Source organism: Xenopus laevis, chromosome 7L (assembly GCF_017654675.1).
Source record: "Xenopus laevis strain J_2021 chromosome 7L, Xenopus_laevis_v10.1, whole genome shotgun sequence".
In the NCBI taxonomy this organism is placed as follows: Eukaryota; Metazoa; Chordata; class Amphibia; order Anura; family Pipidae; genus Xenopus; species Xenopus laevis.
In genome coordinates, this window is record NC_054383.1 from 35,506,919 (window position 1) to 35,525,116 (window position 18,198).

The following is an 18,198-nucleotide window of genomic DNA, read 5'->3' on the forward strand; positions in this document are numbered from 1 at the left end:
TAAAGAATTTGTATCCCAACCTATATGAGTAAGGAGAGGCCAGAACACCATATGAATCAATATTAATAAAGAATATTCCACATTCCCACTCAATTGCCATGAGAAATGTGCTTTATGACGTGCATATCTGTTAATGTATAACCCAAACTTACTTTTCCATGGCTGCTACATGACTTGTTGCAATGGAGCCCTTTGTTCGCAGAGCAGTAGAAATCTTCCCACCAAACAGAAGGCCTTTCTTAGCCATCTTTAAGAGAATCAGTCTGACAAGTTCTCCCATGTACAGACCACTGATCATTTTTTCAAACCTAGAATAAACAGAGGTATTACTTGTCACGTGAGAGGTACCCCAGTAGTCTGTATGCTTAGTGAATTGTTACCTGACCTCTATTGGTGACAATCACAAAAAAATACAGAATGTGTAAATCAGCGCAAGAGCATTGGGCTGTAAATGACCTATGAAAGGTCCATTTGCTGTTTTTTTAGCTATTTATTAAAAAAATGGGTTCAGGTGGATTTTCCACCAAAAGCTGTCTAACTGCATTAACCCTTTCCCTGCCATCAACCAGAAAACCATAACTTTCTTTGCACAACTGCAAACCCTGAATGTGTCAAGATCAGTTCACATAAAAGCTGAAGCCATTACTAACCAAGATTCCATGGAGGACCTAATATACAAGTAAAATTTGAAGTGCTGTGTAGAAATACAGCCTTAGCAACTGCACTGAAAGGGGAGATTACAAGGTGTCGGTAAAAAACAAAATTTTGTGGCATCAGAGAGATGAAATCATCAGCAAAAAAGATGAAATGATCTCATGGAGTCATCATGACCAACACATTTTTAGATGCCCTGTGCTTCACCTAACACCTCAATTGGCTACACCCCAAACTAAACACAACATAAAATACTATTAGTGCCCTGAACGCATAAGCCATAAGTATACAATATAAATTTTGCATAAAGTGGGTCCCAATTCTGATTATAAATCCAATCAGTAAATAACAATGTATTACCCTTTCAATAGTGCAGCTGTGTGAGGGCACTTTGGGCAATAGTACCGTGTATCTCATCTGATACCCAGTACACTTTGAAAGCTTTTTGGGCAAATTGTTTACCAGGTGTGGGTGGAAGCATATCTATAAAGTGCTTCCTCATCAATCAGGCCACATTGTCTAAATCTCAGCACCACCAAACAACAGGACAGGTAGTATCTGCAGCTGATATTTGTAATAGGACAATTTAGGGCCTGGTACTGTTGCCTTATATACAGCATATGAATTTCGAAGGGCCATTTGAATCTAATACATACCAAATTTTTTGTACCAGGCCTTTGTTTTTCCGGTTGGCATTGTAATAATGTTGGAGTTGGTCAGTTCAACACCACCCATGTACTTGCTATATTCTTTGCTACAGAGAGGTTTACTTTTATAAAATAAACTCTGTTCTACCAACTCTCTGTTCTTTAATTACTGATGTGTTGTGGACTGTTGTCAGCATGAATATATTTTTTGTGTCACAATATTTGCTTACAAGGAGCTCATCATTTCTCAGGGCATAAGTTTCTCCACGACTCAATTTTTTGTTTATCAGATACCTGGGCAATCCTTATCAGGGTATGATTTATAGGGCCACAGGCAGGGGTGTCCAATGACAATGACAAAGAGGGGAATAATTGTGTAAGAGTTATCCACATATGGATGGTAACCTCCATCCAGAAGTGGAGAGATGAGCTCCCATACAATTTTTCTACTGACAGTCAAATCAAGGGGACAAACAATGGGGTTAAATAAATCATGAAATAGCTGGTGTACATCAAACTGCTTTCATTGTATTGCTGGAATTTTATGCACCCTTCGAACTTGAGAAGTGACTTGTCTATACAAATGTTTTTGGAGGTGGCATACACTTCTCCAAAGCACTCTGACAGACTATATATAAGGGGCCTCAATTTATGCAGCCTGTTCTGTCTGGGTTAATTAGGGGGTACAGCCGTGGCATTATCGTTAAAATGCAGAAACCGGAGCAGTAGTTGATAATGATTTCTAGACAACACTGTAGTGGTATCCTAGTAGGATCCCAGAGGCCCACAAACCTCTTTATTTCCTTAATATCAATGGGATGCCACACATGAACTCAAGCATATCTGGGTAGGGGATTTTAGGCAAGATATTGCTAAGCATACAAATTGGTATAGAGGGCCTCAATCATAAATAATTGGAAAAAATCAATTGGGTCAAAATTCCTGGTGTCCACCTTTACGCCAGAGACTGCCGTAAATGGGGGGATTTCAGGGTGAAAATTACCAGGAGGTACCCTCTATCCTCCAGCTGCAGCATCAGCAGCATTGCCCTGTTCCTGATCTGCAGCCACGGCTGGAACTAGGGGTAGGAGAGGCATGTGCCTAGGGCGAAAACTTGGGAGGAGCGCCATGCACATACCTTCCATGTTGTCTACCTCTAATCCGGCAGTGTTAATAGGGCCAAGCAAGCGCTGCTGTTGCTTGCCTATCCGTGCATGCTCGCTAGCACATGGCCATGCACGCTCGTTTGCACATACACTCGTGTATGTGAACTTTAGTTTCTCACATTTTTATGCAATCATTTTGTTCAATTGCAGACTTTTGCTGAAAGTCTGCAATTCAACTGCATCTGAGTTGTTTCATTTAAAATTCATTGTGGTAATGTACAGAACCAAAATTAGAAAAAAGTTGTCTGTCCAAATATTTATAGCAATTTTTCATATAAAGGACTTTTTTTAACTTGCACGCAACTTGGAAGTCTGGACTTTTTTGTTTAAATATCTATATCTATCTATCTATCTATCTATCTATCTATCTATCTATATATATATATATATATATATATATATATATATATATATATATATATGCTAATATATACCATAGGTCAAATGGCTCACAATCAGTGACAAATAAAGTAAACAAAATAATCAAAAATTTCACAGTGTGATCAGTAGTCAGAAAAAAAGCTGACAGCTATGGAAACACAGATTACTTCTAAAACTACAGCAGTAAAACTACTCAGCAAGGCGGAGGCTAGCGAAAAAAACTTAATATAAACAAATCTCATGGACTCTTGAACTCCCTGGAACTTTCTGGAACACAAAACTATCTCACTATTCTATAGCACTTACAATCAATGCCAAATAAAACACCTATCAACCAACAACTTCAACCTAAACCAGATGATTGAACAGTGATTATTACCTGATCACGCTATGATATGAACAATGAACATAATGAACAGTAACACACCTGTATAACCAACTCAATAAAATCACTGAAAATAATATAGAAAATGTGATTATGCTGTGTGATTCCAGTTCAGACAGTTCAGACCTAACCACTAAAGAAATAAACCTAACACAAGCAGTAAAAAGTAATAAAGGTCAAAACAGAGCTGAAAATTCAATAACTACAACCAAAATTGAAGAACAATCATAATTCAGTAAATGAGCCGCAACACACAACTAGAAATGCAATAAAATCACTGAAAATGTGATTAAAAAGGGAGATAAAAGTAACACAAGCAATAAAAAAGTAAGAAAAAGCAGTAAATACAAGAACAATCAAGATGAAGAACAGTCAAGATTATAAACAATCAAAAACCAGCAAATAAGCAGCAATACACCACTAAAGATGCAATAAAATCACTGAAAATGCAAAAAGAGTGAAATAAAAGTAATGTAAGCAATAAAAAAGTAATAAAGAACACAAATTCAGTAAATACAACTAAGAACAATCATGAATAAGCAAGAAATAACTAAACACCATAAAATGAATGGCAATACAAAATCTAAAACCACTGAAAATGCAATAAAAGACAAAAAACTGTGATTACGCCAATTGATTAGTGTGCAAAATACTAGTCACACCACTAAATAAAACAGTTTTTATGCAAAAAGAAAGGCTGTAATAGAAAATATAATAATAAAGTCAAAGTAAAAAAATGTATATGTGTGCACAACTAAGTGTTCAAAGTGGGGAAACTGCAAAAGTGTAGGGCCACCTTTATACAGTAATTCGGCAGATTTGGCGAATAGTCGAATTTGAGTTCTTAAAGGGCCAGAGTATGATAAATCTTTGGATAATTCACAATTCATTGGGAGGTGCATTTTCAACATTCGTGTAATGTTATCAAAGATCTTTCCGATTTTTAAGCATTGAATGGAGCAATATGATTTTCATTTACAAGGTTTTTATATGCTAGAAATCAATTCCGTTTAATCATGTTTTTTTCAACCATCAAAGAACTTGAATTCAAAAATTGATAAATTCTTCCCACCTGTGCATGCTACAATGAACACTGTTTCCACAAACTTCAGAAACAACTCTTTCTATCTCTAGTAACTCATTGAGCAACAAGAGGAAAAATGGTGCACCATTGAAGGGTAAACAAACCAAAGTAGTAATTTAAAGTGGTCACAAAGTCTGTGTGGCCATTTCAAGTGTAATGAAACAAAAGGACACCCAGCAAATTCACATTTATTATTTAAACAATGGGTGATTTATTAGAAGGAGCCAGAGTTATTTTATTGTGAGAGACGTAACTCAACTAAACCTAAAACTGTAGAAACTAGATGGGTATAACTAATGTTTATTGCAGCAGAGCATTGTTAGTAGCCAATACAGTTATTCAGGCCAAATAAGAATGACCTCACCAAATATTTGTGGGACCTTTTTTTCTTTTTCAAATTAATATAAATGTGTATGGGTCTATCGAGTTATTTAAATCATGTACCACTGACTAATGCCATTCAGGAATGCATTGAATCCAGGATTCGGTTTGGGATTCGGCATTTTTCAGCAGGATTCGGATTCGGCCGAATCCTTGTGCCTAGCAGAACCGAATCTGAATCCAAATTTACATATGTAAATTAGGGGCACGAAGGGAAATCACATGACTTTTCGTCACAAAACAAGGAAGTAAAAAAAAACATTTTCCCACTTTTTACTTTCCTGCGCCTAATTTGCATATGCAAATTAGGATTAGGATTTGGTGCGTTATTCGTCTGAATCTTTCACGAAGGATTTGGGGATTCGCCCACATCCCAAATAGTGGATTTGGTGCATCCCTAATTCAGTCACACAATGCAAGCTTTCTTTTACTTCAATTACTACTTACAGTTGTTTTCCAGGGTTTAGAGATCCGAGATCTATCTCTGAATCAAACTCTGTTCTGATATCATCCAAGAGACCATCATCTCCAAAAGCACCCCATTCTGTGTTTATGCACATTCTCCCCTCATCTCCTTCAACAAGGTCGATGTTGCTCAGGTTTTCCATATAGCAGGCATTGGTTCCAGTACCTAAAATTTCCATAATGTCAAAGGTGATAACAAAAGCACCAGTTTGAAGATGTTCTATTGTATTTTACAAACACGATTTAGGTATACAGCTAAAAGCAGGAGCAGAATTCAAACAATCAAGTGTTCAGTGCCATAGGCTAAAAAGTTTATATTACAGTATTAGACACTATTTGGATTTTTTTGTTGTAGTTTATATTTTTTTTTTAAACCTTGGTGCTGACCATGTGATTATATGAATACAGCAGGATCAATTGGTTGTTCCAGAATATAATATTGGTCTGGGTTGGCATATGTCGGGTTGCAGATTTTCTGATCTAAAAAATTGGTTCCAGAATTTTGTGGTGCCCTACTGTTATGCATGATCAGGGCTGGGCCAGGCCGGCCAAGCGCCTAGGCAACCCAGCCACCAACACCCCCTCCGGTGCGTGTGCGCGCCCAACTGCGAAGAAGGGCAGAGCAACGGAGTGGAGGGTGACAGGAGAGCACTGGAAGTGTGGGTGACAGAGGGAAGGAACAGGAGTAAGACTGAGGGGTGCAAACACAGACTAGAGGTAGGCAGAAGACAATGTTAGAGGTACCTGCCCAGCACCCCCAATCATTGCACCCTAGGCAGCTGCCTCTTCTGCCTACCCCTAGTTCTGGCCCTGTGCATGATAATGACATTGCTTAAAACTGGAACAAAATGCTAGATTTAATCAAACAACTGACATAAAACATGCGAAATTTCAAAGATTTGTGAAACAAGCACAATCAGGTTGTGCCTCTGAATTTTTCACTGCTAAATTTTTCACTCTTAAATTTAATGCACATGAAATAAACTGAATTACATACCTACAATAACACCAACTTCACACAACTGGTCGTCATATCCGCACGTCATCATGGTACCCACAGTGTCATTTACAAGTGCCAGGACTTCCACATTTGTGCACTGAAGGAAGAAAAGACAAAATATGCAACAACTCTATGTAGATTTCCTACTGCAACTTCCCCTTCACTTAAATCAGAAAAGTTCTGTCTATTATAGATGATTCTGAGATACTTATCTACTGCCATCTACTAAATATTTCCTCTTTAAGTGAGCTTCATAAATATCTGTGTGCCATAAGACTTGAATCCAAACTGTACTGTTCAGATAATTTGTCTCACAGAAACAGGGTCAATTAGGGGGTCTCACGGTAAGTAGGTGTGGCTCCATCCTACAACAGATTGACTACAACAATAGTACCAGGTTAACCATTTGATTGATCAACGCTAATACCATAGCATTAAGGTCTGATAGATTATTTGAGCTCATCAAAGCAAAATGGTTTGTTTCAATGGCTAAATTGGATAAGCTGGTTGCTCTATGTGTGGAAAACCATAATGGTCAAAAAATGTAAAGATGCTAAAGAAAGTCAAATCATTAGCATGACATATTACCAAATATTGGAAACTGCCCTATATTTATTATTTGTGATGAATAAAATGGCAGGCAGGATTGTTTGTATAGGTATGGGATCTGTTATCCAGAAATCAAATATCCAGAAAGCTCCATTTTAGACTCCATTTTATCCAAATAATCCAAATTTTTAAAAAATGATTTCCTTCTAGTAGACTTAAGGTATGTAGATCCAAATTACGGAAAGATCCATTATCCAGAAAACCCCTGGTCCCGAGCATAGAAATGCATTCAGTGTGATATATTTAGACTTTATGAAATAATTTGATACTGAGAGACCTAATGTGGCCTAGGAGTGAATTTGTGCCTTCTGTGTGTGACTAAATAACTAACTGAAGGTCAGAGAACAAATACTTTTTGTGAAATTGCATATACTGCCTGCATAGACTTTACTTTAAATCGTTTTCTCGGCATCTGATTACCAAAAGGATATTATGGAAACAGAACCAGTTCTTTAAAGAATAACAAAAGAGCTAGATAACTAATAAAGAAATGCTTGCCAGATTAGGTGTGTTTTCAGTAGAAAGAGGTTTTTAAGGGCAGAAACACACGCTCAGATTTGGGGAGATTAGTCGCCCGGCGACAAATCTGCTCTTCTTCGTGGCGACTAATCTCCCGAACTGCCTTCCCGCCGGCTAGAATGTAAATCGCCAGTGGGATGGCACTCAGAGCACTTCGTTTTCCAGAGTCGCCCGAACTTTCCTCGCGAGGCATAGAAAGATGAGCAATTAAAGTAGAAATAACCATAAATTTGTTGCTGTACAGAACATTTGTTTTTTTTTAGATGAAAAGAATCAGAAGAAAAATGCAAATAATTCAAAAACTTAAAAAAAATAAATAACGAAGATCAATTATAAGTTGCTTAGAACTGGTCATTCTACAGCATCTAAGTTAACTTAAGGGTAAACCACCGGTTTAACTGTAGAGAAAGTACTCCTGAGATCATAGCATCACTGGTGGATCTCCTATAGAAAGCAATATGGAAGCTATAGGTTGCTCGGTGTAGGATTGCCACTTAATGACTTAGTATCCCTTCTACCAATGACTGCCTGACTATTTCTCATCACAGGGTTAGTTCGTGTTAGTCTCCAATTCTGGGTATGCTCTGTAGCAAATTCTAACATGACATTAAGGTCAATAAAAGACATTTTCCAGAAAAGCATCTGATGATAAGCCATTGGGGTTTACAGAAAGACAACTGTATGAGGGCTCATTATTCCTGGGGCCTGTGAAGTATAATGCTTTTTTAGTAAGGAGCAATGAACACCAAATGTCATACTTGTATGGCAATCTCAAATCTTGTGCGAATCCTATTTCATTTATCATACTTGTATGGGGCCCCAGAGGACCAAATGGGTTTCGAATGTCAGTTCTGTTTTTGTCATTTAAGTAAGGAAGAATTGAGGATGTTTATTACCGGTATAAGGACATCCAATGCCTTGTTAGTGAAGGTTGTATCAAACTGCCTCATTGTCATCAGAAATCTGTGCCAATTGGATCTGATGGACTCTGAAGCACTCATATGCTTTCTGCTGAGTGACCAAGTCGATGTTTAATGTGGCAGGCCTACAATTGATCTGGCAGTGGTGCTCCAAATATTATGCATTGGTGATAATCAACTATTACATACCTGTTTTTTCTGCAAGGTGCTACGCAATACATTCACAACATCAGAGCCTTGAACACCTCTTGCTTTAAATTCTTTTGTCCATGAAATTAGCACTCCCTTTAAAGCAATATAACAGCAATCAGACAAAAGGACAAAATATTCGAAAATCAAATAAGAAATGTTCTAGTTTGAGATGAGAGTCTTGGAAACCCAGTCATATTTATAAAGGTGTGTGACAATATTTTACACTGAAAAACATTGTAAGAATTGGACCGTTATGACTCAACTCAAGCATTCTCTAAAGGTTATACTCTGGTAGATGGAGATACATTTGTGTCTGTTGGTTATAATAAGGTACAGATATGGGATCCATTTTCCAGGAAACCCATTATCCAGAAAGCTCAGAATTATGGGAAGGCCATCTCCTATATAATCCATTTAATCATACAGTGGAACCTCAATTTTATATCCCCTGATTTTAAGTTTTCCTTCATTCTACATTGTTGTTTTGTGGTGCCACCTACTTTCCTGGATTTTACACCATTTTTCTCCTGGTCCCCTGAAAAACAGAAAATTGTGGTTCTACTGTAATTGTTTTAAAAAAAGATTTTCTTTTTCTCTATAATAATAAAACAGTACATTGTACTTGATCCCAACTAATATATAATTAATTCTTATTGGGTTTATTTAATGTTTAAATGATTTTTTTAGTAGAATTAGAGTTGATCCAAATTACATAAAGTTCCCTTATCTAGAATATCCCAGGGTCCGAGCATTCGGGATAACAGGTCCTATACCTGTTCCATATTGAATGTGTAGGGCACTTTCTTACCTCATCCAGTTTTGTCTGCTTACAAGGAAATGAGAACGTAAATCCAAGTGGAAGGTTTTCTTTTATCTGTCTTTTCTTTATGAAGTCCTCCAGGCAGTCAGTAACATAGTCAAAAAGCTGGGTTAAAAAAAAACAATAAATATTAAACAATCAAGGGAAGAGCAGGTGAACTATCCCATCAGGACTGATTTCCCCCAAAGCATTAGGATTCCAGAAGTGCAGCAAAAGTACAGTCATGTAATAAATGCTAACAAGGTTTATTTCATTTTTTCAATAACTGATCTAAAAGATACATAATTATGAATGCTTAATACAAACAGAATGCACCTAGAACAACAAACTACTATCTTGTCTTCTTGTGGCATTGTTGCTATCTGGATACTTATGTACAGCAATTCTGCACAAGTAAAGCTTTAGCTACCTTTGTTCCACTCATTGCTAACCCTCCCCTGTGCCTTAAAGTGCCCATATACGTAACAATTACGATCTTACGCAATACACGCACACCAAATATCATATGATATTAGTGCTCCAAATGCATTAAAGTCAATCTGAGTTTTTTCTTTTGGCAGCTTTTTTCTGTCTCTGAGACTTTTTTGTCCAAATGCATTAAAATCAACGGACGTTTTTTCTTATGGCAAATTGTTTGTCTCTGTGTAATTTTTATCACAGCAAATGTTTATGTTGTTTTGCAAAATAATTTGCAGACGGTGAAATGCGAAATTTCACTGTGAATCCATGGCTGGTGAAAAATGAGAGCATGGTGTCACGTCCAGGTTATTATTGCATATTTGTTGGCAGGCCATACTAATACTCAATGCCCATGAAATGTTATAGTTGCAATAATTACAGAAGCTCTGCTGCATGTATATTTCTTGTGTATTATTTAATTAAAGCATTAATTTAAATTAATTTACTAATTTAATTATTAATTTAAATACATAATTTAAATAAACTTTAAGTATGTTATAGATAGACATATCTTTAACTTTTAAGTTGGTAATTGCTCCCTTTAGAGTGTAGGCCTTCCTCACCTTTTGTACCGGTATTGATTGTGATGTATGTAACTCCATACAGTATGTTCTATGTATATAATTCATGTGATTTAGTTGAATAATCACATTTACTTTACATTGCTACGCAATATGTTGGCGCTATATAAATACATGTTAATAATAATAATAATAATAATATGATAATTTCTAAATTCTTGGTGTCTACAGTTATTGCTAGCAAACTGTGTAGGCATTTGGAAGCCAATAAATAGATCACAGATCTTACTGCCTTCCAGATTTACTATGACACTGGACTTAAGTACTAGAGTGCTAAAGCTTTAAGTGCTAACGTCCATTCAAGTACATGCATTCAAGGCGCTGCAACTGTGTCACAATGAGCGCTCGGCGCTCCCTACCTTTCCCCCGGCGCGGCGGATCCAAGATGGCGGCGCCCAGGACTACACGTGGGCGCAAGGACACCGGCGCGGTGACGTCACGCGCTTGGCGCCAAATTCAAACTTAAAAAGACACCGGAAACCCGGGTTAGATGCCCGGGTATAGCTCAATATTATATTGTGTTCCTGGGTCTCCCAGCTTGCCTGTTTTTCCTGTTATAGATCTTCTGCCTGTTTCCTGACATTTGAACCTTGCTGCCTGCCATCTCGAACCCGTGCCTGAACTTGACCTCTCTTTTGGATTACCCTTGAATTGTACCCTGCCTGGACTCACTGGAAAAGGACTTCCTCCTTGATCCTTACTACACCCCCCTGTGGGTGCCGCAGGCCCCCGCTGACAAACTGCAAGTAAGTATGTGTGTCAGATACAGGTAGGCTCATTTTTATCATGGAACATGTAGAAACAATGTGGTTATCTGTACTTACAATGTAGCATGTAGGTCTTGCAATTAAACAAGTACCAGGCTAATTTAATAGATGGGCAAAATATGCACTTGCTCAAGACCCACTAAGACAGGGTGTACCATAGGCCCTTTCAACTGCAATAACTTTTGGATGGCTGACAATTTTATCAGTCAGGAAAGAGCTACTACTTATTCCTGTTTTTTTATTATTTTCTTATAAAGAGGTATCTTGTTTAGCAGAATTCTTTTTTCATTGTGGTTTCCCATGCATTGGAGGGTTGCTTGTTTTCCAGCAATGAGCACAAGGAGATGTGCAGGTTGTTTATTTTCTAATAACCACAACCACATTTGTAAAGAATACAATGGAGGAATAAACACCAGATACAGTTGGTCTTAGCCCTAGAATATGCTCTCGCCAGACATTGTATTATTCTTATTATTTAGATTTGTCCTTCTCTCCTCATATAAAATTGGGGGTCTGAAAAGGTTATAGTTGGGTGGGTAAGACTAGAAATGCTGTATATTATATGCGCAAATGTTCATTGCGCTCTGAGCTGCTCCTGAGAATTTGTTCTGAAATCAATAAACATTAACATAAATTGAAGATCTGCCATTAAAGACAATGATATGGAGCTTATAACTATCAATACTGATGCAGAATGTACTTGTTGCTTGTCTGTCGTAATATGAATTTGATTTACAGAGAAGGTTCACCTTTTAAATAAACTTTAATTATATTATAGATATATCATATCTTTAACTTTTAAGTTGGTAATTGTTTATTGATATATGGCTGCCAGGGCCACTACCCCTCAAAACAAAAAAATAGACTCAATTTAGATTTTCAAGCACAGAGAAGACAACATGATGTTTTTCTTAATTACAGGATAGAGAGACCAGACTTACTTCTGCCCCACTTCCTGTCATTGTTTCATTGGGCATGGGGTAGTACTGACTGTCCATCTGCACCTTCTGCTTTCCATCTTCAGACACTTTAACCCTCAAAACACGGAAGTTTGAGCCTCCAAGATCAAAAGCCAGAAAATCGCCCTTTTCTGTGGACAGAATGGAGTTTTTGTTCCAGAAATATGGAGAAATGTTCTTTCTGCTCTACCCAAAAACCACAGCCCTGATTCGAGGAACAATAAATACTGAGTACTTGCATGGTGGAGGAACTTATTCTAGTAGGTTTATTATATATGTGGTGCCCTGAAATTAGGTAGTACAGGTATGGGAGCCATTATCTGAAAACCCTTTATCCGGAAAGTTCTGAATTACAGGAAGGCCATCTCCCATAGTCTCCAATTTAATCAAATAATTCAATTTATAATGATTTCATTTTTCTCTGTAATAATAAAATAATACCTTGTACTTGATCCAAACTAAGATATAATTAATCTAATGAATCCTTATTGGAGTCAAAACAATCCTGGTGGGTTTAGTAGACTTAAGGTATGGAGATCCAAATTACAGAAAGACTCCTTATCCAGAAACCCCAGGTCTTGAGCATTCTGGATAACAGGTCCCATATCTGTACTGTATTATAATTATGCCTGAAGTTAAATTATGGCAAAAGTAGTACAATAAGACTTACAGGATTTTGCAATTAAAGGTTTGCTATCTATAGTAATCAATAAGCAAGTAGAATGTATTGGTTATCTGTTTCAAATCAAATATTGATTGCAATTGGTTATTGCACCTGGGAAACTAGGATACAAAAGAAACATATCTATATTTAAAAAGGCAGACAGTTTAGCATGTTACAATGCACTTCTACAGTCTGCTAGGTAATACAGAATAAGTCCTCTCACCTGAACCATCCGGAGTAGATCTGACATGGGTCGAAAGCATCTTCAAGGATGCAGTTGGGTTTGTGTCCTTCTTCAGGCCTTTTTCCATTTCACTTCGGAAGCGACCCATGATATCTAGTAGGTTTTCATCTGATAAACGCATGTGGTACAAAAAACGATCAACCTGGTCATGGGAGAAATATAAATATATATATGGCAGAAGATATATTTTACTGCAAATGTGATATACCAGACATGACATTTGATTTGGAAGCCTCTGAACACTTTATTTACTAACCAACACCTGATATGAATAAAAAGGGCAAGAGAAAGGCACCTGATTACACAGGACAAAGCCAGCTAAAACCACATCTTTGAACATTTATTTACATGTTTCCTGTGTTACCAAGTACAGTACTGAGCAAACATCCCAGCATCAGCTATTCAAGGGCATTTGATACAAACAGTAAACAAACATGATTAGCTTACACAAAACAGTTTCTATTGGGAAGGATCTTGGTTTGTGTATAGTGCACAACTGATGGACAACATCTCCAAGACAGTAAACTGACTAACAGCTTAATTTGCACTTAATCAGTTAAAACACAACACTGGTTTTACAGGGAGGAGAAAGTTTACTTAAGTATTTATATTACAATATATTTATATATATTATTCCACCACCTGATGTTCATTTATTCAAAGGCTGCCGCTAATGCAAAATGATCACTTTGTTGATTGCCAACATATTTATAACAATCAGGTAACCAAATTGGCATCATAGAGTTCCACTAGCATGTGCTGTTGTCCTTTGTGTTTGTATCAGGGGAGGAATGACAAGCTCATCCATAAAGCAGAGGGGTTGGGATTGTCTATTCTGGGGGGCCCCACCCTTTTTTCACCATGAGCAACATTCAGATGTAAAAAGTTGGGGATCAACACAAGCATGAAAGCAGTAGCGATCCTAGAGGGGGGCGGGCCCTGGTGTGGGACGCGCAGCCGGGCCCCACCCCCTCCGTACGGCCGCATTTGTATGTGGCGCACGGACTACCGGGGGGCCCTGAGGGGGTGCGGGCCTTGGCCCGCTCGCACCCCCTGCTCCCCCGGTAGTTCCGCCACTGCATGAATGATATCCCTGGGTGATGCAAAACAAGTGCAGTGATTGGCCATTTGGTAGCCCCTATGTGGACTCTTAAGGTGGCCATACACGGATAGTTCCGCTCGTTTGGCGATGTCGCCAAACGAGCGGATCTCCCTCCGATATGCCCACCTCAAGGTGGGCAATATCGGGCTGATCCGATTGTGGGCCCTAGGGCCCAACGATCGGATCCTTCACATTCGCAAACGGGTGGTCGGATCGCGGGACCGCATCAACGAACAGATGCGGCCGCGATCCGACGGGATTTTTAACCCCATCCGATCGAGATCTGGCCGACTTTCGGCCAGATCTCGATCGGGGAAGCCCGTCGGGGGCCCCCATACACGGGCCAATAAGCTGCCGACTTGGTCTGTCGGCAGCTTTTATCGGCCCGTGTATGGCCACCTTTAGCCTACAGGAGGCTCTGTTTGATTGTAGACCTGGTTTTTATGCAAATAAAACTTGCCTCCAAAAAAATAAGCACCTGGTTTGAGGTCACCAATTGCTCACGAGCCACTGGTTGGAGATCGTTGGTATACTCAAAAGTTGATGCAAATGACAAGGCTATAGTGCTCCATACATAAACTGCTTGCACTTTACGCATTATCTTTGCTATATTTCTATATCTGTGTATAGTATACAAATTTAGGTTGTAAGACAGAGGTGCAGTAAGCCATAGTAGCCCTCCATTCATTCATTCAAGGGTGTGCTTAGTCAGTTCAGTTAAGTTACATTTCTGTAATTAGTAGGAATGCACCAACTCTACGATTCTGTAAAATCCTGGTAATATCTAGATTTGATTATATCAAATCCAAACCCTTTGAGGCACATTGAAATTTGAGTTAAAAATTGGTATACTCACGGCAAAACTTGCAATCCCATTGTGTGCAAAATTGCAATTTATATTAATTTCCCCCCTAGTGTCAAATGACATAACACATGCCCCTATCAGTGCATATTTTCAATGCATATTGGTGCATTCTCCATGCACCATAAGATAGAAAAGAGGAAACAGGGCAAAACCCAAAATAGCCAGAAAATAGCTAAATAGGAAAAAAGCATTTCTTCCTTTTTAGGTAATGAAAGAAACTTTAACAGGTTGCTTTCACTCCATGGTGCCTTTGGTCTGTATGGGCTCCCAGAAAAGAAATGATGACTTCACCAAAATGAGATCATTTATCAGAAAAACACCAGCTAGTGTTATTATTACACCACTGTATATGTAAACAGACTATAGTACTACAGGTCTGGGCTCTATTGCATGGAATCCTTGAGTGCCTAAGGTTTTCCATAATATGGAGCATCATGTCTTAAGAGTGCTATTACAGGTATTGGATCTATTATCCGGAAACTTGATATCCAAAAAGCTCTAAATTATGGAGAGGCCCATATACTTAATTTTATCCAAATAATCCAAATTTTTTAAAATGATTTCCCTTTTCTCTGTAATAGTAAAACAGTAATTTGTACTTGATCCAAACTAAGATATAATTAATCCTTATTGGAAGCAAAACCAGCCTATTGGGTTTATTTAATGTTATTAGTTGTAAGGTATAAAGATTCAAATTACGGAACGATCCCCCCCCCCCAGTCCTGTGCATTCTGGATAACAGCTCCCATACCTGTAAAATAAATGATGAATATAACCAATAGCATTGTTTTGCCATCAATATGGATTCATGCAGTGCAATTACCATCAAGTATAAACTACTGTGTTGTTATTATTACAGAGAAAAGGGGGAAATGAGCTAAAAATGAAAAATTATATTAAACACGCACTGGGAAATGGCATTGCTGTGTATTTCAGAGCTTTCTGGAAAATATGTTTTGGAAGAATAGATGCAATACCTGTAATATAATTTTCAACATAATTTCAGTTCATACCATAAAATACCATTTAATAATGAGCATATATTTCGGACTCTGGATTAATTAGCTACTCTATTTTTCTATATCCCATCTATAAACTGAAGGGAGGGTTGCACTCACCTTTTTAATCTGATCTTCTTTTAATTTTGTAAAGAAAAAGGATATCAAATGCACGGCAAACATCTTCGAATATTGGTCTGGATCTTAGTTGTGGAGAGGAAAATAGTCACACCCAACAAAACATAAAAAGAAAAATGTCTTTTCTGAACAAGATTAGGCAGAAGACATGTATGCAGTTGATGTGAGCAAACGAAGATTGGTTTAAAAGCAAAGACAAGAGCTGCAGTGATTCACTAGGTTGGTTCAATCATTAACATTCTGCCTTTCCTGGGTAGTTTTATTGCTGGTTGCTAACGTTGGCTGAGCTGTCAGGATAAATCATTTGCTCAAACTCATTTGGTTTCACCTGCTTGAAACTCAGTTCCTCGGCTGTGATAGTAAGTGGGCCTCTATCAAATAGCATGTAATGTATGAGACTAAGGACAGTGTCGATTACCTACAACAAGTCTATGTATAAGACTCTCATTCAAAGGCTCATGGGTTGGGATGCCTGGGATCTGTGGGGCACAACTTCAGTCAGGACAATGCGCTTGGTTTCATTTTGGCATTGACTTAACTAAAACCCACAACAGGTTCAGACCTTGGGAAGTCATTTTACATAAGACATATACTCAGAGCCAATGAAATCTCCCAAGAGTTAGAATAACAGCAAAGGCATCTCAGGAGTAGGCAGTCAGTTGGTCACTGAGGTCAACAAACAAATACACATCCTAGAGACTATCAAAAAGTTCAGTCCTGCTGGCAAATCCAGTCAAGCCAATCAAATAGATATACTTGATACATTTGCCATGTAAAGCAGAGAGTAGACTTATTTACAAAGCCAGGCACAAGGTAAAAGTACTTTGCTTATAGCGCTCTACTATGTAGTGGAGCTCCTAGAATGGTGTACAACATGTTGTGCCTTCCTCTTAATATAGAGCTTCTTGCAACTTTAGGGGCTTGGTTGGTCCCCTCTGCAAACACAAGCACAGATTTGCACCCATTAGTGCTCTTGCACTTGCATCCAATGCCAGATTAAATTACTTCTAGTGGTGACATTACATGTTGCATACACTGAAGGTAAAATAGAAGCTCAATCAATGGTTCTTTTGAGAACAATTTGAAAATTGCTGATTTTTAAAAATAGTAGTAGTAGTTTTTATAAAGGAGTAAGTATGTATGTATGTATGTAGAGAGAATTTTGCAATTGGTTTTTATTTTTTATTATTTGTAGTGTTTGAGTAATTTAGCAGCTCTCCAGTTTGTAATCTCATTGCTAGGGTGCAAATTGCCCTAACAACAATGCACTGATTTCAATAAGAGACTGGAATATGAATAGAAGATCAATAACTGTAAATGTGTAGCTTTACAGAGCATTTGTTTTAAGATAGGGGCAGTGACCACCCCCCATGTGAAAGCTGGAAAGAGTCAGAAGATGGCACATAATTAAAAAACTATAAAAAGCAAATTGAAACGTTGCTTAGAATTAGACGCTCTAGAGTTAACTGAAAGACAAAGGGGTACAACCCTGAAACGAACCAGCGGTACCTTATATCAATGCCTTATGCTTTTTTTGTAAATGTCTACATGCACCCTTTTAAATTAGGTTTAATGTAGGGTGCAAGTTTATCTGAACATAGAACCTCATTAGAAAAAAAAATTCAAAGACCGTTTCCAGTATAGTGTCCTGTCCTGCTAGTAAGGAAGCATGAATACTCTGTGCATTTAGCTACAAAGAACTGAACTGACCTTTGTACTTATATGAGGAAACATGTAATTGTGTAAAACAATGAGCTCTTATCTGGTACGTACATCCACCTTGGAGAGCAAAGTTCGCTGGCAGTCATTATTAAACCTACACTGTGGCATAAAAAGCAGCATGTACACCTGCTGAAAGGCAAGACATGATCACTTCAGATATAATATTTCTATGGCAATGCTTCTCCCATGACCCCAAAATCATGTTAGTTATATGAGGTGGGCCAAGAACAGTCAATGATAGATGGGGGATTGTAAAGTGTGATTGAACTTTATTATAATAATCTGCCACAATATTTCTGCCACACAAGCTCATTTAGCTTACTTTACAGGTGTCATATTCATTTTAAAGTGGTACTGCTATCTCAGGGTTGTCCAAACTTTTTGCAACGAGGGCCAGATTTGGTGAGGTGAAAATGTGTGGGGGCTGGCCATTCAGCCTGACATTCTTTGAACCATTAGGTATGAAGATCCAATTT

At 38.0% G+C, this 18,198-nt stretch overlaps 1 protein-coding gene across 1 annotated transcript in view; it reads right to left on the minus strand.

The window, feature by feature from the left end:
- The window catches only part of LOC108696205 (hexokinase HKDC1), a 29,539-nt gene extending 13,254 nt beyond the window's left edge, over positions 1-16,285 (minus strand). The window contains exons 1-8 of the mRNA XM_018225351.2: positions 15,983-16,285; positions 12,877-13,039; positions 11,972-12,120; positions 9,212-9,328; positions 8,401-8,496; positions 6,161-6,260; positions 5,146-5,329; positions 153-308 (exon numbers count right to left, since the gene is read on the minus strand). Of these exons, the coding sequence (XP_018080840.1) occupies positions 153-308; positions 5,146-5,329; positions 6,161-6,260; positions 8,401-8,496; positions 9,212-9,328; positions 11,972-12,120; positions 12,877-13,039; positions 15,983-16,045 (1,028 nt within the window). The 5' untranslated portion in view covers positions 16,046-16,285. The remainder of the gene's footprint in view (positions 1-152; positions 309-5,145; positions 5,330-6,160; positions 6,261-8,400; positions 8,497-9,211; positions 9,329-11,971; positions 12,121-12,876; positions 13,040-15,982) is intronic.
- Positions 16,286-18,198: the final 1,913 nt, after the last annotated feature.